Raw genomic sequence first — 26,333 nt, forward strand, 5'->3', positions numbered from 1 at the left:
TTTGTTTTTCTGTGGGTACGCTCAGAGCCTTCGAGTATTTTTTCCATTTGGGTTTAAATACTACGCTCTACAATGGGATAAGATTGGGGAGAGGCGGGGTAGTGTGCCGGGGCTGGCAGGGGCGGTCCCTGCCTCGCTTGTCTCCGCCTTTCATTTTGACCAGTCCGATGGCGACAGGCTCGCACTAGGACCCAGGCGCCAGAGCGCCTCCGTCTGTCCTGTAGGTTCATTCAATCTCCCATACACACAGACCCACAGCGAGACCGACACACACTCACACACACGCAGACACACAACAGCACGCAGCGAGGCTCGGGAAGTCAGGTCGCCTTCTCGCCTCGGCGCCTTCTTCGCTGCAGCCAGCCGGCTCTCCCCAGGGGCCCGGAGCTCGGTCCGGGCCGCGCAGCCCCAAAAGAGGACGAGCTCGGTGGACCCCGCGGTCCCTCCATGGGCAAACGCGGGCGGCCGCGCAAGGAGGCGCGCTGCGAGGGCGCGGGGCTGGCCCCCGCCGCGCCCCCGGCCGTGACCGCGCCCCAGCCCCCGGCCCAGCCGGAGGAGCCCGCGGGGGCCAAGCTCAGGTGCCCCTTCTCGGACATTTTCAACACCAGCGAGAACTCGATGGAGAAGCACATCAACACTTTCCTGCAGAACGTGCAGATTCTGCTCGAGGCCGCCAGCTACCTGGAGCAGATCGAGAAAGAAAACAAAAGTAAGTTTGGGGGCCCTGGCTCCTCTTCGGCGCCGGGCTCTTTCTTGCTTGCCCACTTCGGCGACCCCTGTCGCCTGCTTAGCCCCCTCTCCCCAACACACTCACATCCAGCCCTCGGCAGTAAAGCCGATGACACCGGAGAAAGGACACGAACGCACAAAGCTGCTAAAGATGTAACAAAGACGAGCGGGGGGGTAGGCGGCGGCGGGGGTGTGGGGGCTGTCGGTGCGTCCGTCTGTCCGTCTCCGCGAGGCTGGGAGAACCGCTGGGCCGAGGAGCGGGGGAGTGTTGTTGTTTGCTGACAACTGAGCCGAGAGCTCATCTCTTCGAGGTCGCCTTTCTTACTTTTTTTTTTTTCCTCTCTTTTTTTTTTTTTTTTTTTCGGAGCCTTCTCGGGCAGACAAGTGTTGTTTTTCTGTCGCTCGTTCCTGGGTGGGGTGGGGATTACAAGACGAAAGTTGGAAACTGTAGGCAGAGCTCGGCGGTTCCAGAAAGAAAACACATAGACACACACGACAACGATAACAACAAGCAAACAGCCCTCCACGGCGTGGGCTCCGGCTGGCTCGGCTCTGCTTCTTCCTCCTGTCTACTTTGCTTTTTCCTCTCCTCTCGCTGCAAGGCTGGGCTCAGGCCATCGCGTCCACGGAGACAGTCCCCCTGCGCCTCTGCTGCCCTAGGTGCCCCTGCCCCCGCACCCCCCCCCCGCCCCCAAAGAAACAGGCCGGCAAAACCAACAGCTCCCCAGCAGCTCGCCCGGGACCCGCGGTGCTGCGCCGGGGAAACTTGGCGAGGGGGACGCAGCGAGAAGGAAACTTTGGGATCTCGCAGGAAACAATAGTTGTGGAAGAAGGTGTGGGCTGTTATGTGCTGTTTCTTTATTTTCCGGGATACGGCTCCCGAGTGAGCGCGCTGGCCGAGGAGGGCAGATGCCTTCCTGGTGGATTTCTACTGCTCCCCCCACCCCCACCGCAGATTCAGGTGGAGAGAGATGGTTGCGGGGCGGGGGTGCTGGGAGCCCCACCCCGGCCTGGCCTCCTTTTTTGTATTTGTTTGTTTCATTTTTGCCTGGGTCCCCCAATCATCCCCAGGCCGTCGCCTCAGCGCCCTAACGGGGGCACGCGAGTGTGGCGTCTCCAGCACGGTCCTCACAAATAATAGCTGCGAGAAGGGGGAAGGGGCCGAGGCGGACAGACCGACAGACTAGAGAAAAGCTAGCTGATTAATCTGTCCGAACAAGTAGGAAGATCAATGAGATGGGGGGGGGGGGGGGGCGGAGAGAGAGAAAGGGAGAAAAATGGTCCGATTGCAACGTGTCAGGTCTTGCAACCTACCCCCCCAAACACAACAACAACCACCCTCAAACACAAAAACACCCTAGCTGACCGACACCCCAGGCCTTCGGGGTTAAAGTAACCGCGTGATGGCAACGAAATCGTGCAGTAGCTTAAGGCAAAAACAAGGATTTGTGTTGGGAGGTCGGTGGTGCGTTCTTTTCTTTTCTTCTCTCCCTGTTTTCTCGGGATGCCTGGGTTACGAGAAAGGCGCATCGCCGGCGGTTGCAGCCGAATCAGTTTGCGATTATTTGGGGTGTGGGATGGGGGGCAGTATGCCTTCGCCTGTAGGGTCAGAGCTGGTGGGGAGGTGGGTGAAGACGTGGTTTTGTTTAGTGTGTTTGCTTTTGTTGGAGGGGGGAGGGGCGTGATTTCTTACTCTACACCCCCCCCCCCCGCCCAGGTCCCCCATTCCCCCAAGTCTGTCCCGTGGCTCCGACTTTGGCGGGGGGTGCACCCAAAGAGGGCACCTTGGCAGAGAGTGGCAAACCTGGTTTGCCTCCGCCCCGTCCCCTCCACAGAGGGGTGTACCAGAGAGGCTGCTGGAGCTTCCTCGGCGTCCCGCGCCCCCCCGCCCCTCGCACTCGCAGACAATCGGAGACCTCTGTTCCCCACCTCGCTGCCCCCACCCTCGCTCCCCGACCGCCTCGGCCGCCGCCACCTCCTTGTTTACCCGGTGCCGGGGCTCCGGCGTGGCCACCAGTCACGTAAGCAGAGGGCCGGGCGCGCCGGGCCGGACTGCCCCGCACGGGGCGGGCCAGAGGTAGTGGAGCCGGGCTCTGGGGACCGTGGAAGCCAAGGGGCTTCCTCCCGGTCCCCTTCCCGAGGCGTCCGCCCTGCTACCCCCCGAGAGGGGCTCGGGAACCTGGGCGCCCTCAACTTCGTGTGCGTAATCAGCCCCTCGGCCCGGTTGCCCTCCTCCTCCGGCCGGTTCCCCGCTGGAGTATTTTTAGCTCTCTTGCCTCTTTTCGCAGCCGCTGTTTGGCTCAGCATGACGTGATGCCAGCGGCCCCCAGATTTCCCCGAGAGCTGGGACCCTGCTCTAGGCCCTCCCGCCCTCTCCACGAGCTCGAGCAGGCGAGGGGGACCTGCAGCAAACTATGGGTCGACCGTCCACAGGGCCTTCTATTATCTCCTCTGCAAATTGGAGCGGCCGACGGGGGCCACTTTATTTTCCCCACTCTCGACCCCGCTCCGGCCCGGGTCTAGGTCTCCCGGTACGGAAAACAACGGGCCCTACATCTGCCTCATTTAATCGGGGGTGCTTCATCGCGCTGGCGGCGCTCGCCGTTGTTTTCTGCTCGATGCACACAATGCCCGCGCGTCACGGCGGTCCGCGTGTGCACAGCAATAACGCGAGTGTGGGGGCGGGTCGTGCGTGCGCCGGGCTCGGGCACTGAGGGTCCCTCCGCGCGCGCGGGGCTTGTTTTGCTTCAGAGCCCCGCTTTCCGAAACGCTTACATCATTCAGTCGTTAGGGGAGGGAGGAGAATCTAGGCGTTCCGACAGGATTCCAGCATTTCTCAGGTCCCTCCCCGGTTTTTGGAAGGAAGCAAGGACCCTAGCTGTTTATTTTTATGATGGGGGGGGGCGGGGACTCAAGTTTTGTTTGTTGGGTAAGGTTTGTTTCTGGTTTTAGGTCACTACTGCAAACGACAATACTGGCCGGCTCAGGTGCACAACCTCCTCGCTTTCATTTCAGCCAGTTCTCCTGTAATCACTTGATCTCAGTTTCTCCGCCTCCTCCGCTTCCCCCTCCCAGCGAGAGACACATGGTTTCCACATGGAGACAAACTTCTTTCCTCTGACTGGACTTGACCTAGCAGCGTCGCTCAGCCAATCGGCAGCCTCCGCTTCCTCTGACGTCACGCGTTGCTGAGGCCAGAGACTGGGGGGTGGAGCCTGGAGGCAAGCCAGAAAATCTCTGGGAGCTGTAGTGTGGCCAGCTGGTACAATCCCTTCTTAAAGGGACGCTCTTCACCCCGAGAAGGGTATTGAGCCTCAATTCTCCATTTCCGGTTCTGTGAGACATTCTCGAAATGCATCGATAGGCCCTGGTCATGAGTTCTCACGTTCCGCTTTTACTGTATGCAAAGTTCTTACTTGGCAGGAGCTTGCTTTATTTTCCATTGTCACCAGAACTGCTTTTCATGCTTCGTTGAGGTTTCCGTTCTAGGAGAGCTCACCAAGTGTGTCCACAGTGCTGAGTTATTCTCAGTATTTATGATGAGTTTCCTTGGGGTGTTCAAATTGAGTCACTCAGCATTGACTGCTCTGTGTAAGGCAATGATTCCCTAGAAGATGCAAGTACATTCTTGCAAAGTTCCAACTGATGTGAATCCCTAAGAATCTCAAATTAAAGGCCTCCAGAAATATTAATTATGGATACTGTGACCCTGTTATCACAAATTCAGAAATTATATATAAATAACTTCTGACATATCACCTATCCATTCAGGGTCCAGTGAAGGGGTAGCAATTTAGGACTCACTGATCAGTTGGGGAAAAAAATTTACTTCCTGTTTTGGAAAAGGTTAAAACGAAAGAGAAAAAGAAATTAATTCACAAAGGGGTGTTCTGTGCGTAAAAGTTGTTGAGCAGGCACGTGGAATCTACAGGACACAAGAGGGCTTCCCAGTGTCTAGGGAAGGTGGCTTGGGGGCAATGCTTGAGATAGAAAAGAATGATTAAATGGGAGTTGAAGCTTTGGGTGGCTCTCTGGAGTGCATTACCTGGGTTGGAAGGTGAGGTGCTTTCCTAGGGGCATTGACAGGCCAAAGAGCAGCCTCTGCCTGCTGACAGAGTAAGCTGTGGTTGTATGGTGTCATTTGGCCCCACCCTGCCTTCCCAACTTAATCTCCTCTACTCTCGTCCAGCAGGTCTACCAGCAAGCAGCCTTTATAGTCATCCCTCTGTGCTTGACTCAGACTCTTCCCTCTGTCTAGCATGCCCTCATTCTCTTACTCCCCTGGGATTATCTGTGTCTAACCTAGCTTCAAAGCCTAGGTCAGATCCTACCTCCTCCAGGAAGCCTCCCCTGGATATTTCTCAAGTCAGGGAATGAATGAGAGAATGAAAGCTTTACAGTCACCCAGAGCAGGGCCCAAGTTACCCCTTCACTGCTTACTGGCTCTGTGGCCTTGGGCACAAGTTGCCTAACCTCTCTGAGGTTTCATTTCTTTTTTTGTCAAATGAGGATAGCCATAGCATCAGCTTCCTGCTGTTGCTGAACAACTAACTGAGGCACTTCATTTAAAGTACCTGGAATATAGTAGGTGCTCAATAAATAGTCACTTCTCTGAGCTTTGATAATCAGCAGTGCTCTACTTCCATGCTGTACATTAGATTTATCCTCACAGGGAGGAGATTAGCATCTTAAGGGAAAAGATCACTCAACAGTATTTCAGTATATGTCACCATTGCATAACACTGGACATACACGAGACAATTAATATACATCCCTTGATTGCTTGGATTTGTCATTTACTGGCTATGGCACAGTGATCAGGTTTGAAGGCAGAAAGGACACATGATAGACTTTCTGAAGACTTGGAGTTGGAAATAACTGATCTCTTTTAAGGAGGGAAGATGTCTCCCATAATCAATGCAGACTGCTCCTGGGCTTTAAAGATTAGGGCCTATACAGAGATGGCGGGTCAGGCCCGGAGAGCTGAAACTGCATCACCTGTGACCCTGCAGATGGATCAGTTATTGGTTTACAGAGCGACTTATGCTAAAATTTGACAGCAACTAGTGTTTATGCAGATCATATTTCTGCATGGCAGGCATCTTATGATTCAGTCATTCATTCATTCCACAAATTATGTATCGAGCATTTACAATGTGCAATTGCTTTTTTCCCCCCTGAAAACTCTGTGAGTTGATTTATGATGGGAATGGAGTGAGGTATTTGTTTTTGGTGAAGTTGTATAAAGAGCATTCTTAACTCAGGCTTCTATTTCCCCTACATCCTAAATTATGTTCCCCAGATTCAACTCTTTTTGATCTCTGCCCATTGCTAAATGCCAGAAGTGGACTTTTGGGGATACTGTTGTGGCTTTCAGAGTCCCAGAGCACCTAGGGACTGGGTACGCTGTGGAGGGGACCCAGGAAAAGCATCTGGACCTTACGAACTTAGAGAAGCTGAATTGAGTCATTCATGGTTTGGTGGGGAAAAAGAAGCTCCATCAGATCCAAGACAGAACAAGAGCTGCTCACCTACCTGCTCTCTTTGACCAAAACACTCTCCTATTTGGCACACTTAGAAATGGAGATTTTCATCTGAGAATGGCCAGCAAAATCTAGAGGTAGAACTGAAGGAAGTGAAGAGGGTGCCCGCATTGCAGCAGCAGCAACTAACTGCACTGTGTAACACCAACGCTGGCAACCATTTACTGAGCACTGACTACACTTGGTAAAGTATGGGGCTAAAGACGTGTTATCTCCTCCCACACTTCACAGCAACCCCATGGCGTGTGTACTTTCAGTTCAGTTCAGTCGCTCAGTCATGTCTGACTCTTTTTGCGACCCCATGAATCGCATTGCTCCCATTTTACAGAGGGGGTAACTGAGTAACTTGCCCAAAGGTCACATAGTAATGGTGGAGCTGAGTTTTGAACCTAGACCTCTGATTGGACTAAGCCCGCAGTTTTATATAACCATATATGCATGTATGCATTTTCCAGTCAAGGAATGAAGTCCAGAGAAGTGAAATGACTTGCTCAAGGTCGCCCAACAACCTGAAGCAGAGTGGGTGCTTGTAACACCTTGTTGATTGTTCAAGGTCTTCCTAAACACACCCTGCTTAGAAAAGGTTTAGAAACGAAGCTGGAGACAGAAGAGCCAACCAGAGAGGTTTTTTTTTTTTTTTTCTTTTTTGTCTTTGTTTTTCAGAGTTGTTCAACTCTCCTGGCCCTAACTCAAGTTTAGGCTCCTAGGAAACACCACCCCCTTCGTGCTGCCGTTCCCAAGTCTGTCCTCTGGACATATTAGAGGACTTGGGGCTGTTGCTATGGTACTGGGGCCAACAGCAGGTTCATCAAAAGCCGAGTCTTTTGCCTTTTAAAAAAAAAAAAAGACTGGCCCTGCAGAAATGAATTGGCCACAAAGATTTGCATCAGTCATTGTGGCTTATTCTGTTTTAGATCCCCCTGCCTCCCCACCCCACCCACTCTTCCCTACCACCACCACTTTCTATAAATACAGTTGGATAAATATTGATTTAAACTGGGTTTCTGGAGGAGAAGCACATGGTTGCCCTGGCCTGGTCCTCACTTAGATACCACCAGTATGCCAGGCATGACACACCTAAACCCTGACAGCTCTGGCTTCCAGATGACCCGTTTTGGGGAGGTGAATTGTGGTTTTGTGGCTTTTGAGTTAAAAAAGAGAGACAGAAAGAAAAAGAAGTGTAAAAGGCAATAACCCAGCAAAAAATGGAAATCTTCCTGCAGGATGAAGAAAGCCATTTTCAGCAGGTAGAAATGAGGGGAGGTTTACGGTAGCCTAGCCTTCTGAACCAGTAGTTCTCTTCCCTTTCCCATTCTTCCTTCCATCCCCTTTCGGTTATGTTTTTGAAGGAGGCAGGTGGTAAGAGAACATCAGTGCCAGGAAAAGCCCCAGAGGTCATAGAGCTTCCATCATCCTCACTATACAGATGGGGAGGCTGAGGCCCAGAAAAGGACAGTGGCCTGCCCAAGACGACACAGCAGAGGCAGAACCAAGTCTGTCTGGGCTGTGTTCCCTCCTGCCTGATGTGAGAATGGGTCCCAGGCAGAGCCCCAAACTAGGCTTTTGTTTTACAGGTCAGGTGCTCATAAAGTCAGCAACCCTCAACCCTGGTTTACTGATCGCAGGGTGTGTCTGGTTATTGCAAAGGTCATTGCAACATTCTCAATGGTCTTTCAAAATGAAGATAATTTGAATTCACCATTTAGAAAAAATATTTTCTTATATGTCTATAGTAGGGAGCGTGGGTGGAACCCAAAGGTGATGACAGTGATAGGACGGCTCTCCAGCCTTAACTGAGGAGGCGGCTTTCAGGTCTTCCCAGAGGGGCCTCCCTCTGGGGGTGGAGGGTGGAGCTCTTGCTCCACTGGCGAGAAGAAGCTTTGATTCCAACGGGAGCGACACCTGTTCTCTGACTCTTTTGCTAAACTAAAGGGAAGTCATTTTCTCTGATACTGTTGTCCCTGAGTGGCTTGGCTGGAGGTGTTAAAGCTGTCAGCAGCTGACTTGATCTCTCTGGCCAAAACGAATGGGCATTTGCCACCACCCATCTGAGCTGGAGGTTCCTCCTTTGCTTCCTCATCTTGGCAGAATGTTCTACTGGGCCCCTTGCTTGTGAAATATTTTGAAAGTTCAGGTGACCCTCATTTTGAGCAATACATCTCCAGGAAATATATGTGAATAGGATCTCTCTCTCTCTCTCTCTTTTAAATTTAGGTTAGTGAACCTCTCTTTAAAAGGCCCCCATGGCAAATAATTTTATAAAATGTGGAATTATGTTGCATGCCAGGAATTCTCCCTAAATGTGTTCTGTGAGTCTGTTCATCCAACCATTCATCAAGCTGGTATTTAAGGCGTACACATTGCTTTATGTCAGGCTTTGTGCTAGGGCCCAGAGATACAGTCCCTGCCATCGTGGACTTAAACTCTATTCCAGTGCCAGATTTTAGAAATTCACGTGTCTTAAAGTAAACCTCAACAATGTGGATTGCATCTGACGTGGGCTTGGTGTCTTTGCTTTTAGCCATCATTACAGAGAGAACAAAAATTTATACTGGGCTTCAAAAAAAAAAAAAAGAGAATAGTTCCTCTCCTCCCTCCATGTACCCTGCCATCCCCCAGCCTGATGTTTAAAATCCTTTGTGTTTTGTGTTTATCCTTATAATTTTTATAGATCTGACTCTCGCCCACTCCCCCTTTTTAAGCTGCCCAAGCCTAGGAAATCAAGTACTGTGTAAGCAACCTTGTAAATAAACACATTCCATTCTTAGTTGCTTACAGATTGGGGCACTCTGCACTTGGAGGATTGTCCATACCAACGTTTCTACCATGCCCGCTGTCCCATCGAACATGCCTTTGGACTCATCTCTCTAATATCCAACTACAGTGTCTGCTGAGGAAATTTAAACATAGCAAAATTAGAAAGATAAACACAGTGTCCCAAGGGAGAGAAAGATTGGGACATTTAAAGCTAATAAAAGGGGATTTGGATTACCTGTTATTTGAGATATTTTACTCTGTATTTTTATTGCCATTAGCAAGTATACTTGAATAAAGATGACTTGGGACTGTTTTAATACCACTGTAGTAAAATGGAGGGCATGCCCAGGGCTGCTCTGTTTCTGGTCAAGAGTGGCAAGCGTGAGCCTTTGTTTTTATTTCTATAGGGGCCCAGAACTACTGTACAGTCCTGTGTGATCTCCTTCTTACTTCAACCATACCTGACCATCTCTACTATATTTCTTGACTCCCAAGATTCTGAGTGCCTTGCATACAACTTTATTTCCTTTTTTCCACCAGCTGTAAAGTTTAGCTCAATACAACACGTCATTTCTAACACCTGTGAGGAGCCGAGCATCATGCCTGGTGCTTCCAAAGTGCAATGTGTATGATCTCCAGGTCGAGTTCTATATTCTAGTGCAAGTGACAGACAAATAGGGATCAATAAATAATACCTGTTTCCTGGGAGTCTGATAGCCTGTCCCAGGGGTGGGGGCGGGTAGCTGCTGACAAGTGTATTGTTGTCTCTGTTTTCCAAAGGAACAGTGATAATGGTGCCTTTTTAATGAGCAGTTACTATGCACTAGCACAATGCTACGTGCTTTATATTAAATCCTGACATTCATCAAATAGGGTGCTATCATTATCCTCATTTTTCAAATGAGGAAAGCCTTAGCCTTAGCAAGGCAAGCTAACTTTCCCAAGCCCACCTGCTAACAAAGAGTGGGGCTGAGACTCAAAATCAGGTTTTCTTGCTAGGAGACTTCAGGGCTCTTAGAGAAGTGTCAGACAGCGAGAGGCAAGACATGGAATGCGGAATGTTTGAAGACCAGGCTGAGGGTCCCCTTGGGGAAGGCTCCCAGGAGTGACTCTCTTTACTTCCCATTCATCCTAGGGCAGAGAGAGGACAGCCAGAGCCTTCTGGGGTTCTTCAGGCATTGACACCAAAGCAGACAGGGCCCTTGTTCTGCAAGGCACTGGCCTAGGGTGTTCTGCTTGGCCTTGCAGTACCACCTGGCCTAGCACCCCCTGGGGAACTCACCCAACCAGCAGGGCTCCTGAGGCTCTGCACGCGCGGGTGTCAGGTTGTGAATCCACACCCTGTCAGGCTCTTCTAGGTTTCCCGAAGGTGCCTGAGCTTGTAGGGCAACTGGTCTGACCCAAGCTTGGCAAGTGTGAGCCACACAGATGAGCTTTAGGCCCTGGCTGCCACCTTGCTAATGTGGGCCAGCTGGTTCTGGTCGAACGGCATTGGTCCAACCTCTTGCTCTCCTCCATTGAGATCTAGGAAACCAGCATGATCTTAAATAGAACTGGGTTCATATCATTTACTTGGTTAAAGCCCTTCAATAGTTTCCTTCCTGTCTCACTTAGAATAAAATCCCAATTCCCTGCATGGCCATCACCCCTACTGTTTGGCATGAGTGTAGTCTGAAGATAGAAGCCTTGGTGTCTCCTAGGACCTTGTCAGAAATGGGTCTCCCAGGTCCCACCCCAGAACTGCTGAATCCAAAACTCCATTTTAGCATGATTCCCAGGTGATCTATGTGCTTATGAAAGTCTGAGAAGCTGGCCAAATACCCTTGTGAATGCCCTGATCCCTCCACCCACCTAAAGCGATCCTCACCCTCATTTATTATTTATCCCTTATTCCTACTTATCACAATTTACAATGCTTTTACTTGCTTATCATCAGTCTGTCAGGCTAGAATGCAAGCACTTTGAGGACAGAGACCACAAGTAGCTTTGTTCTTTGTTCTCTTTGGCATCTAGGTTAGTGTGCAGCAAGTAACAGAGGCTTAAGGAATATTTGTTGAACAAACGATGAGTTCTCTGCCTTCAACCCTCTGACCTATCAACAAGGGGACTATTGATGAGACAGTTCCTCTTGAGCAGATTAATCTGGAATACTGCAGGATTTAACATCCCTGGTTCCTACTCACTAAATGTCAGTAGAACTCCCAAGTCATGGTGACACTCAAGAAAGACACTCCTACACATTTCCAAAGCCTCCAGGTGGATTGTATTATCCTGATTGAGGCCACTGCCTTAACCAGCTTTGTTTGACCTTGTCTGACAAAACATACCCTGATGTTTTAAGGGGTCCAAGAGTTAGGAAATCCAGGTTTGAATCCGTTAGCTACCTGTATGACTCTGGGCAAATCACTTAACCTTTCTGGGCCTTGAATGCGAAACAGGAATCTCAGAACATGTTGAGGATTAAGTGAATTGACTGTATGAGTGGCACCACAGCTATAGGCAAATGGAAGCATGTTATTCTTGGATCTCTGGAGAATCCTGGAATCAGCATGCTGGAATTGGAAGAGATGGTGAGATCACACACGTCCTTGGGCAAGCAAGGGCCTGGTGTTTTACTCTAACTAGTGTACCTGAGGCTGAAAACTCAGCCACAAGGTAGCAAGGCTGGGTGTGTGACTCAGTGTCCAGGGTCTGGCTGAGCCCTAAGAGTGGCCGCCACAAGTTTCTGCTGCTTGGAAGTGGGTGGTGATGTCAAGGGGTGGAGGCAGGGCCACTGTAGGCAGGCTTCTGCCAGCGGACAGAGGGTTACCCGGGCTGGGTAAGAATGTGGGCCATCCTCCCAACAGCAAGGGGAAGGCTTCTGGCAATCTTTTTTTTCTTTTTTTAAGGCTTTAAAATCAAGTTGCATCTAACTTTGAAAGACTAGGTCATTACCTCCAAAACCTGATAAGTACAACAAAAAATTACAGTGCATTCTGGCTTTTGAATGTGGATGCAAACATTCTAAATAAAATATTCACTCATGGAATGAGCAGTGTTTTAAAGAACAACATACAATGGCTGACCAGGATATATATGCCAGAGATGGCTGAAAGTCACAAGATCTATCAGTATAAAGGATTGTAGTCACAAATTAAGGAGAATAAAACATGACCACAGCAACACAAGATGAAATGTCATTTGAAAAAAGTATTCAGGAGACATTCCTAATGAAGGAAGCTACTTCCATACAACAGAGATCATTTACCTGTGCTGGTCTTCTAATTAAAATGAGGTAGTGTGGCTGAGCCCATGGCTTGTGATCATCACCAGCAGAGGAGTTGATTTTTCATTTTCCTAAGACCCTTGAACAGAAAACAAAACAGAACAGGCTTTGGATCCCTTTGGAATATAACTTGATCTTGATATTGAGAGGATTAATCCTTGGGGCTCCATAAAATTTAAAAGACCATAAAATGTATTCCACTTTATTTATCTGTTTATTTTTAAAACCACAGATCAACTAGAAAAAGAATTAGGGAGATGGGTAGACAGCACTGGATGAGATTCTGTAGGACTAAGTCCTAATCCTTGCTCTATCAGTTTGATAGATAGCAGTGTGGCCTTGGTATGTTACCATACCTCTCTGAGCCTCAGTTTTTCCATCTGAAAAATGGAGACTGGACTGCAGAATAAGCTTAATGATACAGCGTCTATGAAAACAAACCATGAAATGTTATTTGCAGGAATATTCATTTGGGATGGCCGAAGCAAGATCTTCCATCAGTTGCACCCTCAAGTGAAGTGCCCCAGGGTAAGCAAGAATCTTATGTGTGCATATTAATTAAGTCCTGCAATGCAGATCTCTTCTTGGACCCACGTTAATGCAAAAAAAGAAGGAAAAGGACATTCGAGAGATTAACACATTCATTATAATCACCTAAATAGGCCCTAAATAAGGGCCATTTAATAAAATGTAAGAAGCCCTTTTCTAAGAGAGAAGACACAGGCCAGGATGGAAGTCAAGTGCAGCTGTTTGAGCCTCTGCCAGTGGCCTGATCTCACCAGAAAACCAAAGTTAAAAAACAACAAACTTCCAGATTCAGCGATCTCAGAGTACCGCTGCCTCCCCCTGCCATTTCCTCCCACCCCCATGTCCTTTCTTTCCCTTTCTCCCCAGTTCAGGCACCTGGGTCGTGGTGCTTTTCCGTGTGGTTGGGATGTCAGCCGGCAGCCCTGGCGACTGGAGCCCTGGGAGGCGGCAGCCACCTCTCCGGTTTAGCATTACGTCATCCCTTTTAGACCCAAATTTATCTCGGCTGCACACAGACCCGCAGCTCTGAGCTGCCGCTGACTCGAGGAGAGCTTACGCATGAAGTTAGGCAAGGCTGACTCACTCGGCAGAAGAAAAGGTTTTCTGCTGCTTTTCACGTTTCTGGGCTCCGAGGGGAGAGGCAAGGAGGACGCTGCGGTTGTCACTCTGGGGTGGGGGATGGAAAGATGTATAACTGTTACGGTTCTTATTTAGGAGCTCAGGACTCACCCTGTTCCCAACCTTGATTATTTGAAGACACCCCCCCCCCCCCCCCCCCTTAAAGATAATTTCGGAAAACAGTGCCCAGTGCACAGTTAAACACTTTGCAGTTTCAAGGAAGTTCTCTTAAGCACCAGGTGTCACTAGTAGTGACTTTGGACTTGCACCTTTAACCTCAGGGCCCCTTCCCCTCTTTTCTGTCTGCAGAAGTGATGTAACACAGACCAGGCTCCTCCTCTGTTCATGAATCTGCAATAAGGCATTTGAAAATCTACCTTGAATAAACCGTTCAGGGTAAGGACCCCTAAGAATGGAGAGCTTTGCCTGCTTCCTCCAGAAGGCAGACTGTTCCCATCCAGGCTATGTTTGTTATAGGGCTGGGGGACTCTGGAGGACTTTTTCCACCACAAATGAGACTCCCCTGAGTAAGATACTCCCTTGAGGGAGAGGACAGAAGAACCAGAGCCTATGACTAAGATTCCAGGTTCTTTTGTCAGTGGACTTTAGAAGCCCTGTTTTTCCTCAGTTTCCCCATTTGCATTTGTAGTGCAATTCGGATTTATCTGCAAAAGAGAAGCCATGGCTGCCTCTGGGTTCCCACAGGCTGGGCTGGTGCTTAGGATGGTTTGTGAGTGACATCCTTTTCTAGGCTACAGCCCCAAGCTTTGTGCCGTAGGAGGCCCTTGTGGCCAGTATCTGGGAGTCAGCTGGAGCAGGAAGAAGGAAGTGACACCTTCAACTGCTGTTAGAAGAGGCTGGATATTTCTGTACAGAAACCAGTGCTTAACACTGCCCACCATCACCATCATCTCATCTCTTCTTCAACATATGCAGGTGGCTTTTTGGGGGTTCTCACACTACTTTTCATCTCCTCCACTCCCTCCTGGCCATAGCTTTAAAAGAAGGGTTGGTTAATTCATCTGGAGGTCAACTGTGAAAGGTCAGGCATGTGCACCAAGCATCCTGCTTTCTCATAATAACCTGCTAGGGCTTATGATGTGTGGATTTAAACCCATCTTGAACCCATGTGTATTTTCAGTCTGTACTTTTTTCCTTGATTGAATGTCACAAAGTTTACCTCCCATGGGGTAGAATTTTATTTGTTATAAAACTACCTCTTTTAAGTTCCTGGGGTAGCCCTTAGCAATTTAGGATCTAAAGCTTAAAGTGGTTTTGCAAGTGGTAGAAACTTTCCACCTAATAATTTCTATCCTCAACTTACAGATGTTCTGAGTGAATAGGTATTTTCTTTTAAATAATTCTTTTCTCCCCCTACCCAACATGTCCCTTGTTGAATGTGGAGGGTGGTAGTTACCAACACCCAGTGGGAAAGCCCAGATCTGAAGCAACCTAGCTAACAGCTGAAAAAGCACAGTTCCTGTTTCAACGTCTTTAAAAAAATTCTCTTGTGGCTTGTGAACATCTCTCATTTTGGGTCTCCCTGTATTTGATGGAACATCTATTCGGTTCTTAAATGTGGTGCCAAGTGTAATATTTTAAAAGGTTGGCAGAATTTTGCAGCTTTTGACCTCACTGGAAATCTTGTTCACTTTGGGGGGAGAAAGGGGGGAGAGTATATTAGAAAGCAGCATGAAGCCCATGACATTTTTGAGAATAACATTTTCATTCTGAGATGGTATTTTCTGCAGTAGCCACTGGAATGACCACAGGGAAGGGGACATTCTCCCCTCACCAAGAGCTTCCTGTTACTCTGGATGTCCACCAGCAGGATAAAATAATCAGGGTGGGGAAAGTTATGGATGTTTACATAATTCCTAGCTTGCTCCTGGAGTTTTCAACAGTTATGATCTTCTGGCCTTTCCTTGCCCTAGATCAGAGATGATCAATTAGAGGTGATCTGTGCCCCAAGAGGCTCTTGGCAATGTCTGGAGATGTTTTTGGTTGTCATACCTGAGTTGGTGGTGTGCTACTGGCATCTAATGGGTAGAGGCCAGGGAGGCCCCTGAATATCCTTCAATGCGCAGGTCTCCACCAAACCTCCCACCCCACCCCTCCCGCAACTAGGAATTATTCACCCAAAATACCGCTAATGCTGAGGTTGATAAACTCTGGTCTAGACTTTGAGGACTCGGAAAGACAATGTGTGGGGGTGGGGGTAGGGGGCGGGCAGTCATTGGCAGTCTTTTAATGTGGTCCTGCAGCCTTTAGCCTCTGCTTTCAGTTCCCTCTCTTTGGAGGAGAACATGAGAGAAACGATCATCATAGCTTCCATTTATTGAGCGCCACGTACTAACTTCTGGTATTATTTCCTTTAATCGTCACAATAAGCCCTACTGACTATACACTCCTTAAGAGCAAGGCCCATGTCTGTTTCATCTGTTACTGTACACGTTATGCCTAGTACAGTGCCTGGTACATGGCAGGCCCTCAGTGTTTGGATAAATGGAGTCATTACATCCGATATAGATGTGAGGCACATGAGGTCTGAAAAGTCCACAGAGTTAGTGTAAGTGGAAGGGTCAGGATTTTAACTGAGCCCTGTGTGACTCCAGCACCAAATCACTTAGCGACCGAACTAAGTTGCAGCACCAGGGAGATTTGCTAGTCTCTAAAATCACGAATGAGGGGCTGAGGGAGGGGAAAGGAAGTTTTAAAAATAAGATTAAAAAACAAAACACCACCTCTTTGTGAACTATGAAGTGAAGAAGGGCCTTTGTGAACTATGAAGTGAAGCCAGAGCCTCTCTGGCTCTGACGGGATCATCTCTTGTTCCTCAGCTGGGATTTTTGGCTTTTCAAGTATCTACTGTGCAGATAGGGAAACCAAGGCGCGGAAGTTCCAGGAGAAAGTAGTAGTAGATGGAGAACTGGAGCGGGGCACTGTGGAACTACATGCTCCAGCTCCTGGGCCCCTTCCAGGAGTCATTGAGAGAAGGGCTCCCCGGGTGTAGACCCACAGTCGTTCAAATCCTCCCCTCCAAGAAGCAAAGCCCAGAAAACCTCTTAGTCTTTCCACCGGGGAGACAGAAATCAAACGGACTACGTTTCCCGGCGGCCATCGCGGAATTTGGCAAGGCGCAGGCGCACTAAAGCGTCGTGCGTACTACGAGTCCCGGCGTGCAGTGGGCAGGGCGGGACTACATTTCCCAGGAGGCAGAGGAAGGGGCGGGAGGGGGCGGGTCGCGGTACTGCTCCCGCCCCTCCCCCGTGCTCGCGCGGAGAGGTAAACAAACCCCGCGCGGGTTGCCAGCGGAGCCGCGGGGGCGGCAGGGCGGCGGGGTGGCCGGGGTGGCGGGGGCGGCGGGGGCGGCGGAGAGCGCGCCGAGCCGCGGCGGGGCTGGCCCGCCAGCCCGCCGCACATGTCCCGGGGCGGCGCCGGACTGTAGCCGCTTGCGGCGCCTCCTGTTGGCCGGGGAAGGGAGTGCCGAGAGGCCCGGGTTGCCGCCCGCGGTGCCCATGGAGCAGGTGCGGATGATCAACGTGCAGCGCCTGCTGGAGGCTGCCGAGTTTTTGGAGCGCCGGGACCGAGGTAACGGCTGAACGCCGCCGCCTCTTCCACTGCCTGAACCCGCGCACTCCTCTTCCGCGCGGGGAGTGCGGTGCGGCTGGTGTGAGGGGTGTGTGTGTAAGGAGAGGTGTCTGTGAGGAGGGGGTGCTTGTGAGACGGGAGTGCGCTGCGAGGAGGGGGGGTGCGTGTGTGAGGAGGGAGTGTGTGTGAGGGGGGCGCGTGTTTGAGAAAGGGACGCGTGTGAAGAGGGGTGTGCGTGTGTGAGAAAGCGGTGCGTGTGAGGAAGAGGTGTGTGTGTGTGAGGAGGGGTGCGTGTGTGAGGGAAGTGCGTGTGAGGAGGAGTTACACGTGAGGTAAGTGCGGGTGTAAGGAGGGGTGTCTGTGTCAGGAGGGTGGGGTAAGGGAGGTGCGTGTGTGAGGACAATTGTGCCTGTGTGAGGGGGGAGCATGTGAGAGGGAGTGAGCATGTGAATGAAGGGGTACATGAGGCAATACGTGTGCATGTGTGTGAGGGGCACCTGTGGGTGTGTGTATGTTCAGGAAGGGCAGCAGGGGAGGACACTGTCTCCTGGGGAGACTGAGGGAGGCGTCAGGCTGGAACCCGGGGCTGCCCTGAGTGGACGGGAGGAGAGGGAAGGGGAGGGGTGTTGAGAGTGGAGGTGATTTGAGGACCTGGGAGGAAAGAGGACGCCGAGAACCGGAGGAGGGGGCGGGAGTAGTGCTTGTCGGGGTGGAGGAGCCGGGAACCGGAGCCCAGACGGGGAATGCCTGCTGAAGAGCAGGGAGGTGGACAGATACTTGTGAAGAAGTGACCTCTGCACATCCAAATACGGTGCACTGGGATTCCCTTAGGAATAGAGACTAAGGGCAATGTAAAGAGATTGGGGTGCTGAGTGCAACCCCTGGAAATTGTGGTGTCGTGAGAAAATGTCTTCCTAGAACGAGGTGATTGAATTGTTTGAAGTACACAAAAATGTGGGGCTTAGAGAGACACCTTGAAGGGGGATAGTTATACGAAAAGGGATTTTGAAACAAATGAAATAATTTAGGTGAATGGTAACTGGTCTCAGAAATGAGGGTCCTAACACCTCCTCTAAACCAAGGAACTTGGCTACGCCTACTAGCCGAGTGTGAACATGGCTACGCCTCAACGTTCCCCTCCATGCCGAGCCCCGGGTTGCAGCATTCAAAATGAGGGTGTTTGCGTCAAGATTTCTTGGAGAAAAGGATTTTGAAGAGGAGGGAGAAGTTCCTTGGTTTAGAGGAGGTGTTAGTACACCTTCCAAGCGTGAGTTGGGTCTGTATGTAATGTCACAGGATTGATGACCAGGCAAGGACTGGGAATCTTATTTTCCAATCAGAAAGAATGGAAAAAATTTACCTCTTTTTCTTCTCTGTTTTCAACAACCTGTTACTGAAAGGACTTGAGATCTGTAGATCCAGGAATTTGGGTATATCTTCTTACCCTCTTACCTCTTCCTCTTTTTTTCTTGCCATTTGTTTAGAGTGTGAACATGGCTACGCCTCAACGTTCCCCTCCATGCCGAGCCCCCGGTTGCAGCATTCAAAGCCCCCACGGAGGTTGAGCCGGGCACAGAAACACAGCAGTGGGAGCAGCAACACCAGCACTGCCAACAGGTATTGAGCTGCAGAGGTTTAGAAAGGGCAGCTGAAGGGAGGGAGCACATACTCAGGCAGAAGTGCTGACCCAGCTGACCTCTAATATCAAGTCTACAGCAACACTATCAGCCAAGCAGGTGCCTTTATCACCATCCCTCAGAATTTGGCCCTTTTTAAAATAATTAAGTCTAGGACTCCTAACCTGACTTTGTGTAGAAGGGAAAAAATAGAATCTGGCAAAACAACCAAAGAAGTTCTTGCTGGGGATTATCAAGTGGAGATGTCTGTGACTGAGAGGGATAGTGAGTTTAGAGATTCGGCAGCATGTGTCCATGCATGCAGCCATATGCTAAAAGTAATCTTGGGCCAGCTTTAAACTTGAGAGATGCAAGCATTTTTAAAAATCAGAAATAAGGAGGATATAAAGCAGAATCAAGGGTTTTGTTAAAGGAATAAAAATATTTAGATGCAGCAGGAAGTTGGTCACGGTCTATTTTTTTTTAAGGATGAGAAGAGTTAATTGGTAAGGGAGCTCTTAAAGCAAAAGAAAAAAAAAGGAAAGAAGATGTTTATCCTTCAATCAAAACAGATACTAGAAAATGCTTACTTGGATATATACTCAGACATAGTTGACTTCTATTTTTTTGAAAATTTTTGGTAGTGTCTGGCTGTCTTTTCAGTGTTTTTTTTTCTAGAGGGCCTGTGTATTCTAAAGATTCATCTCATATGAAATTTTCAAAAGCCTGTCTTAAAACCAGCTGTTGCTTGCCTTTTCCATGATGAAAAGATTTAAATGAGATGTTTTTTCCAAAGTTTTTTTCTAGAGAATGTAAGCATTCATTTTGGAGGGGCACAGAGCATTCTCTGAGTAACTAAGTTTGCTGGATGACTTTGGAGAACTCCAGACAGGAAGTTGGATAGCACTTGAAGATGTGGGTTGGGAGGGAGCAGGAGTAGGGGCTCTTATTCATTGATGCAGAAAACCTGAGGTTCCTGTAGATAACAGTAATCAAAACGTTGGACCTTTCCTCTCTGCCTTTCTAACATTACTGTGGCAAGTCACTAATATCTTTAAATCTGTCTCCTTTTTTGGCTTCTTTTCTTCACTAAGACTATTCTATACATTTTAAGTAATTTTTAAAATTATAAAATTATTTAGCCATAAGTGTATTATGCTGTATTAGTGTTTATTTGTGGGCCTACAGTATTTGTTTTGGTATGGCAGATATGGCATGAAAATACGTAGGCATATTAAACAAAATAGGCAGCATTAAACAAGAATTACTTATAAATTTTCCTGCCCTTCAGGTTCTCTGGTTAAGGTATCAGCAATTAAAACCTATATTCAGGAATTTATGAGTTTTCCAATCCATGCATAGACTAAAAATTTTTTTTTTTTTTTTTACTTTGAGGCATGGGAAGAATACTAGATAGGAAATTAAGCCTGGGTTCTGCTGTGCTATAAGTATATATTGATTGTTTCCTACTTTCTAGAAATCAAGTATATGATCTCATTACATTTTTTCTCTATCCTTAACTGTTGTCATAGTTTGAGGGGATTAACTACATGCTCACCAAGGTCTCTCCTTCCCCTGAAGTTCTGTGACACTGATTTATTGACAGTTTTAGAGATCAGTTACTATATTGGTTATTCAGTACACCATCCCATCATTGCAGATGTGACATTTTTACTGACAACTCAAGAATTACAAAGGCATAAATTAGATGTGTGTTTCTAGATTTTACCAGTTACGTTACAGGTCATTAATGTGTTTGTCATCTGTTGACTTGTACTTTGCTTAGCTTGGAATTTCTCTTTCATGCTAGTGTTCTTTTTAGGAGTCTACTATTGTGTATCGGACCACATTGCTAATTACTCTGTATTTTAGCACAGCATGTCAGAAAATTTATACGACTACAAGTATGCCACTTTATTCTTAGTAGTAGTACTCAAGAGAAAATAATCACATGTACATTGGACCACCTAAGACTAAGTAGAGTAATTTTTCATGGAAATATAAATAGTAAGAAAGACAAAAAGAAAAAAAGATTTTAGGATATATTATCTGAAGGTCTACGCATATGTGGGATTTAGGGTGGAGCCTTTAGATGAGAACTAGTATGTTAAAGGGGAACACTAGGAATTATTTCTCTTTACCTTTTACGATTTCTGCTTCATAGAGTAGGGAGCAAAGGATCAAATTCTAGTACTGGGGTACTGGGAAGATAGTGTTGTTATTTCATTTGTAAGGAACACTATAGACTCCATGTTATTACTACATTTAATAAAGATTTTATTATACTGGTTACATAAAACAGAAATAAAACTGGTAAAATTTTTGTATGTTAGTCATCTGAAACAAGGAAAGGAATAGAGTTGATGAGTGTATGTGTCTTATTTTCCTATCAAAAATGTACCTATATGGACATTGCTGTTCCTATTAAGCATCTTGAACATATGTCATAAAGTAATATTTGTTTCCCTGACATTGTAGCATAGTTTAGATACAATGTTGATTGACTCCCTCCCTATTATTCTCAGGTATAATATGATATTCCTGATATAAACTTGTGCTGAGAGTTGACTCATAATATATAAATTCCTATTCTTTCTCCCAAGTCTTGAAACCTTGCTTTCATAGAAGTACAAAGGAGAGAAAATGAGTGATACAATGTGTTATTAAAAGAAGGTACCATCAAAATTTAGTTTTATCATTTGGGATCTTTTTGACAATTAGAGGGTGGGATATATAGTACATAATTATTTTTTAAATTCATGTTTGACTTTACTGTAGGCTTGGGTCATGGCCTTCTGGCACACTTCCTAAAATCACCCTTGCTAAGGTGTTACTGCTATTAGAGAACTGGCAGCAGTTGCTCTCTGGCTTATTGAGTAGTATCAGATAAATTCACAGCTTCTTTACTGTTTGGTTTCACAACTGAAAAATACCAAGATCTCTCATCTTTAAAACTCTACTAACACCGCTCTACATGGCTTTGGTGTAACACCAATTTTCTCCTAAATATCTCTTGAACCTGCCTTTTCTCTTGGCTTCGTTACTACCCTCCTAATCCAAGATACAATTACTTCTACCTGAACAGTTCTTGTGACCTCCTAACTGGTATCCCTGCAACCACCCTCGTCCCAAATGCAATTCTGATGAGCTATATTGGCTAGCCTTCCTTCAGTTCCTTTAATACACCACATTTCCTCCTACCTCAGGGTCTTTGCACATACTCTGTTCTCTTCTGAGAATCGTTTTTCTTCCCCTTTTGCCAAGTTACCGCTAATTACACGCTTGCTTCAGCTTAGTAATAACTTCTTCAGGAAAGCATTTTCTCACCTGCCAAAGTGGATCAGGTAGTCACATACCTCATGGCATCCATACTTTTCCTTCAGTGTTTATCACAGTTTGTAGGAAATATAGTTATGATTGATAAATTCATGTCTCATTTATTGGACTAAAAACCCCATGGAAGCAAGGATTGAATCTCTTCTGCTTAAAGATTTATCCCCAGTAACTATCACAGTGCTCTTTAAACAGTAAGTTTTTGAAGAATGGAAGGTTTTTCAAACTCCAAGCAGACTATCTGAAATTGGAACTGAGTTTTTCTTTTGTGCCAAGTATTATATTAGACTCTGAATAGAAATAATGTAAGAATGTGCAACTTCTGCTTTGGCAAACTCTGATTGCTTTGTACTTGGAAGGATATTACTGACAATACACTTGGAAGGGAAAACAGTGTACAGTATTTGAAAAATAAAAATCTTCAATCTGCCAGTTTTTTTAAACACATATATTAGACGTATAAAATACTAAAATTAATATTATACTACATGTATAAAGTACACATATAAAATACTCCAATTAATATTAAAGAATACTGTTATCATCCTGTGTCATGAGAGTAAAATGATACCAAAACTTGTCTATGCAAAGAACCAGAAATCTGTCAAATATTGGCAGTAAATACTGGTATGAGATTGTGACACACATACAGAATTTTCTTTATTTTAAGGTGGTCTATAAAGTAGAAAATACAGGCATACCTTGTTTTATTGTACTTCCCTCTATTGTTCATCACAAATACTGTGGTTTTTTTTTTTTTTCCAACAAATTGAAGGTTTGTGGCAACCCTGCATTGTCAGGTGATGGTAAGCATTTTTAAATAATAAAATATTCTTGAGTTAAGGTATACACATTGTTTTTTTAGATATAATACTGTCACACATTTAATAGACCATAATGTAGTGTAAACCTAAGTTTTATGTGCACTGAGAAACCAAAAAAATTGTGAGTCGCTTTATTGCAGTGGTCAGGAGCCAAACCCACAGTATCTCTGAGGTATACCTTTACCAGTTTATTGTTGAATTTCACGTTATTTCTTTAGTATTCGTTGGATACCAAAGAATCTTATAACAGCAGCAGTATTTCAGTACTATCTGCTAAGATTGAGGACATAAAAAACAAAACAACTTTCCTTTTGCTTTTAAGATTTTAACTTTTTTAAACTACAAAATAATGAAATGTTTTAGCCTTATTTTAGAGGGAATGATGTATTGTTACATTTTCAGCTTTATATCCTTTTTGTCTATCATATTCATGGATTTTTAGGGTTTTGGTTTTTGTTTGCAGGAGTAGGGTGAATTCTTTTTCTAGGATAGTTGTAGAGGATTTTTTTTCTAGTGGAAGTAGTTTGACATATATCTTCTATTTTTATTCTTTTTTTTTTTTTTTAAGATTCTTTTTTTTTAATGTGGACCATTTTTAAAGTCTTTGCTGAATTCGTTACAATACTGTTTCTCTTTGACATTGGCCATGAGGCATGTGGGATCATAGCTCCCTGACCAGGGATCGAACCTGCACCCCCTGCATTGGAAGGCAAAGTCTTAACCACTGGACCACCAGGGAAGTCCCCCTATTTTTATTCTTAAACATGTATCTATTTGTTCACAGGATAATTGAATGAAGCCTTATTTTTTATTTTTGAGAAATTTATTACTAGTCTTTATTTTTCAGTTTTTCTGTCTTAAAGAACTAGTTGCTGGATCTTTGTCCAATAGAGAACTCTCAAAGTTTCAAGGCCAAAAGTAGAAATTAGTAGTAGTTAAACTCTTAATGATATTAGTATTGTTCTTCAGGTACTTTCCGTATGTTGAATGATGTGATCTGATGTGTTCTGTGATATTTTGTCTTCCACTAAAACCAAGTTTAAATGAAAACTTCTGAAGAATTATTTATGTACTTTAACAAACTCAGACTTATTGAAGCATAAGTTTGTGGTTGCTGGATTTCTAAAAAATATATCCCCCTGTGGAAGTATAATTGAAGGAGACTTTCATGATCATGGCTTGTAAGTTGGTGGAACAACTGTTGTTCCTATTTCATAAAAGGCTTTTTGGTAGAATAGTCATTTGATGCTAAAGTATAAAAGATCACAAATCACAGAAAGGGAGTTCTGGATTTCTTCTGGTATAGCTCTCTGCCTTATGAAGGTAAGATATTATCATATATTTTATGATTAAAACTCATACTAGGGATGGTTAAGTGATTTGTCCAAGCCTTGTAGCTGTAAGTGACTGAGTTTAATATCAAGCCTGATTTTAAGCAATATATGTGTAATTCTAACCAGGCAGGACTTGGCTTGAAGAAAGGTTTCTCTTCTGGATTTCTCCTTACAAATGAAACAGCATTGCCTCCTTTTGTATATATTGTAGCATGATTCTTTGTTTTTTCTTAAGTGAAGACAGTTCCCCCAATACTAATCTAATCAAAGAGGTTTTGTGGTATGGTTTTGACAAAACAGGTATCCAGATCCCATTTCTGTTCAATAGTGCTAATGTAATTTAAGCTTGTATATTTTTATTTTCATTTTGACTTCTGGCATTTTAAAATACTGGCAGACTTTTTTCCCCCTCCGTGTGTGTGTGTGTGTGTATGTGTATGTATGTGGGGTGTGTATGTGTATGTGTCTGTATACACGTATGTATTACTGTGTCTTCGTTATCTAACACATGTTATCAAGTAAACATATAAATTTATTATTTCAAACTATGATGAGCTTAATAGAAGAAAGCTGGAGGATCCTATGAAGGTCATAAAAGAGGACTGGATCAAGTTTGAAAGAAGGCATGTTGGGATTGTGAGCCTTTGCAGTCCTGCTTTCACTTATTCTGAACATTTTTTCACATTCATACATGTCTATTAAATCATTTTTGATTACAGCATAATACTCTACTTCATGTGTGTACCATAATTTGTGAAGCCAATTATCTGTTAATGACATGAAAAATGTTAATTTTTCATTCCATACAGGGCTACTGTGAACATCTTTATATGGATACTTTGGTGCATTTGTCCTCCTAGATCCTTAGGCTAGACCTGAAGAAGTAGAATTGCTGAATCAAAGGGTGGAATCCATTTTCAGTAATAGTAACAGTAACACTTTGCATTTAATGTACTAGTCGTGTACAGAGCCCTTTAGTGTACATTATTATTTCTTTTGAATTTCAGAACATTCAGAACATAAAGTGGAATTTATTTCTTTATTTATTAATAAGGAAACTGGACTGATATACAAAGTAACTTTTACAGGTACAACTAGAGGATGAGTGAAATCCCTGGGATTTGTTTCTTTGGAATCAGCAAACAGTCCTTAGTGATAATCTGCCTAAAAACCAAGACTCAGTGACTACAACCTGAATTTTATGTGTTTTAGTGTTCTCCTTGTCTGCTCTGGGAAATGCCTGAAGTGTGTGGTCTGTACCTCCTGCTTTAATGCTTTCCCACCAGAGCTCTTTTTTACCCTTTCCAATTTGCTCCCTTATTTGCTATCTATTGAAACTGTTCTCTTAAAGTAATTTGTAACCAAATTTATTGAACTTATACATAGAGTTGTTGTTATGCATGCTTGTGGTATATTTGGAAAGACACTGTATATAGTAAAAATGATAAATAATACAAGTCAGTAAGATGTTATAGACAGGGCAGTTTTTATTTATGTTAGATGCTGGTACAGAGAATAAGTAGATAGCTTAAATTTGTTTACAATTTTTTTGCTTGTAAACAACAGATACTTACTTCTCACAGTTTTGGAGGCTAGTGAGAGGTACAAGATCAAGGTAGCAGCATGGCCAGATGAGGGCCCTTTTCTGAGTTGCAGACTTCTCTCCTATAGGAAGTCTCCTGCATATGAACGAGTTCCATTCTCAGAGCGCACTGGTGGTTTAGTTTTTTACAAAAGGTTACAATAAAAAGATTACAATAGGTTACTGTGAAAATGCTATACATTCACAGTATATACTTGTTCACTGATTAAACTTAATGTGCATTCAAAGAGATATAGGGATTCTGTAACATAGTGTTAGGGTGAAATTTCTTATGTTTTGTCTAAGTAATAAATTTATTATAAGAGAAATTATTTGGTTTAGTTGACAGTTTTGTTATTAACATTACTGCATACATTTCAGGGAAAAGTATTATGGATTTTCTTTTTATTTAATTTTATGACATTGTATAAAAGGATTTCCATGTGGTATTTATTTCCTTGTCTTTGTTTAACATGGGAAATACTTTTGATAGTCTTTTGAGAACACTATGTAAACACCATTTGTGGAGGCCACATAATGAGAGCTTTGAAGCCATTTGAAATGAGCATTTTTAAATTATAGAAGAACATACTTTTAGTCTTTAGTCAGTCAT

General features: G+C 45.4%; 1 protein-coding gene and 1 long non-coding RNA gene across 5 annotated transcripts in view; one reads left to right on the forward strand and one right to left on the reverse strand.

Moving 5' to 3' along the window:
• The first annotated feature begins 226 nt into the window (after positions 1-226).
• MXI1 (MAX interactor 1, dimerization protein) overlaps positions 227-26,333 on the forward strand; it is a 91,798-nt gene continuing 65,691 nt past the window's right edge. The window contains exons 1-2 of one of the 3 annotated variants that reach the window (XM_061162611.1): positions 227-709; positions 18,516-18,648. In XM_061162611.1, the coding sequence (XP_061018594.1) occupies positions 448-709; positions 18,516-18,648 (395 nt within the window). In that variant the 5' untranslated portion in view covers positions 227-447. Of the gene's footprint in view, positions 710-16,890; positions 17,032-18,515; positions 18,649-26,333 lie in introns of those variants that run through there. The other 2 variants (XM_061162610.1, XM_061162612.1) reach the window with 2 other exon arrangements.
• Positions 3,688-13,296, reverse strand: LOC133070762 (uncharacterized). 2 transcript variants are annotated; one of them, XR_009696210.1, is made up of 3 exons: positions 13,198-13,296; positions 12,277-12,373; positions 3,688-4,336 (listed from the first exon to the last, which is right to left on the reverse strand). It is a non-coding gene; the product is annotated as an uncharacterized LOC133070762 (long non-coding RNA). The 2 variants fall into 2 exon arrangements; XR_009696209.1 differs by lacking the exon at positions 3,688-4,336 and adding an exon at positions 10,350-10,553.

Source organism: Dama dama, chromosome 15 (genome assembly GCF_033118175.1).
Source record: "Dama dama isolate Ldn47 chromosome 15, ASM3311817v1, whole genome shotgun sequence".
Taxonomy (NCBI): domain Eukaryota; kingdom Metazoa; phylum Chordata; class Mammalia; order Artiodactyla; family Cervidae; genus Dama; species Dama dama.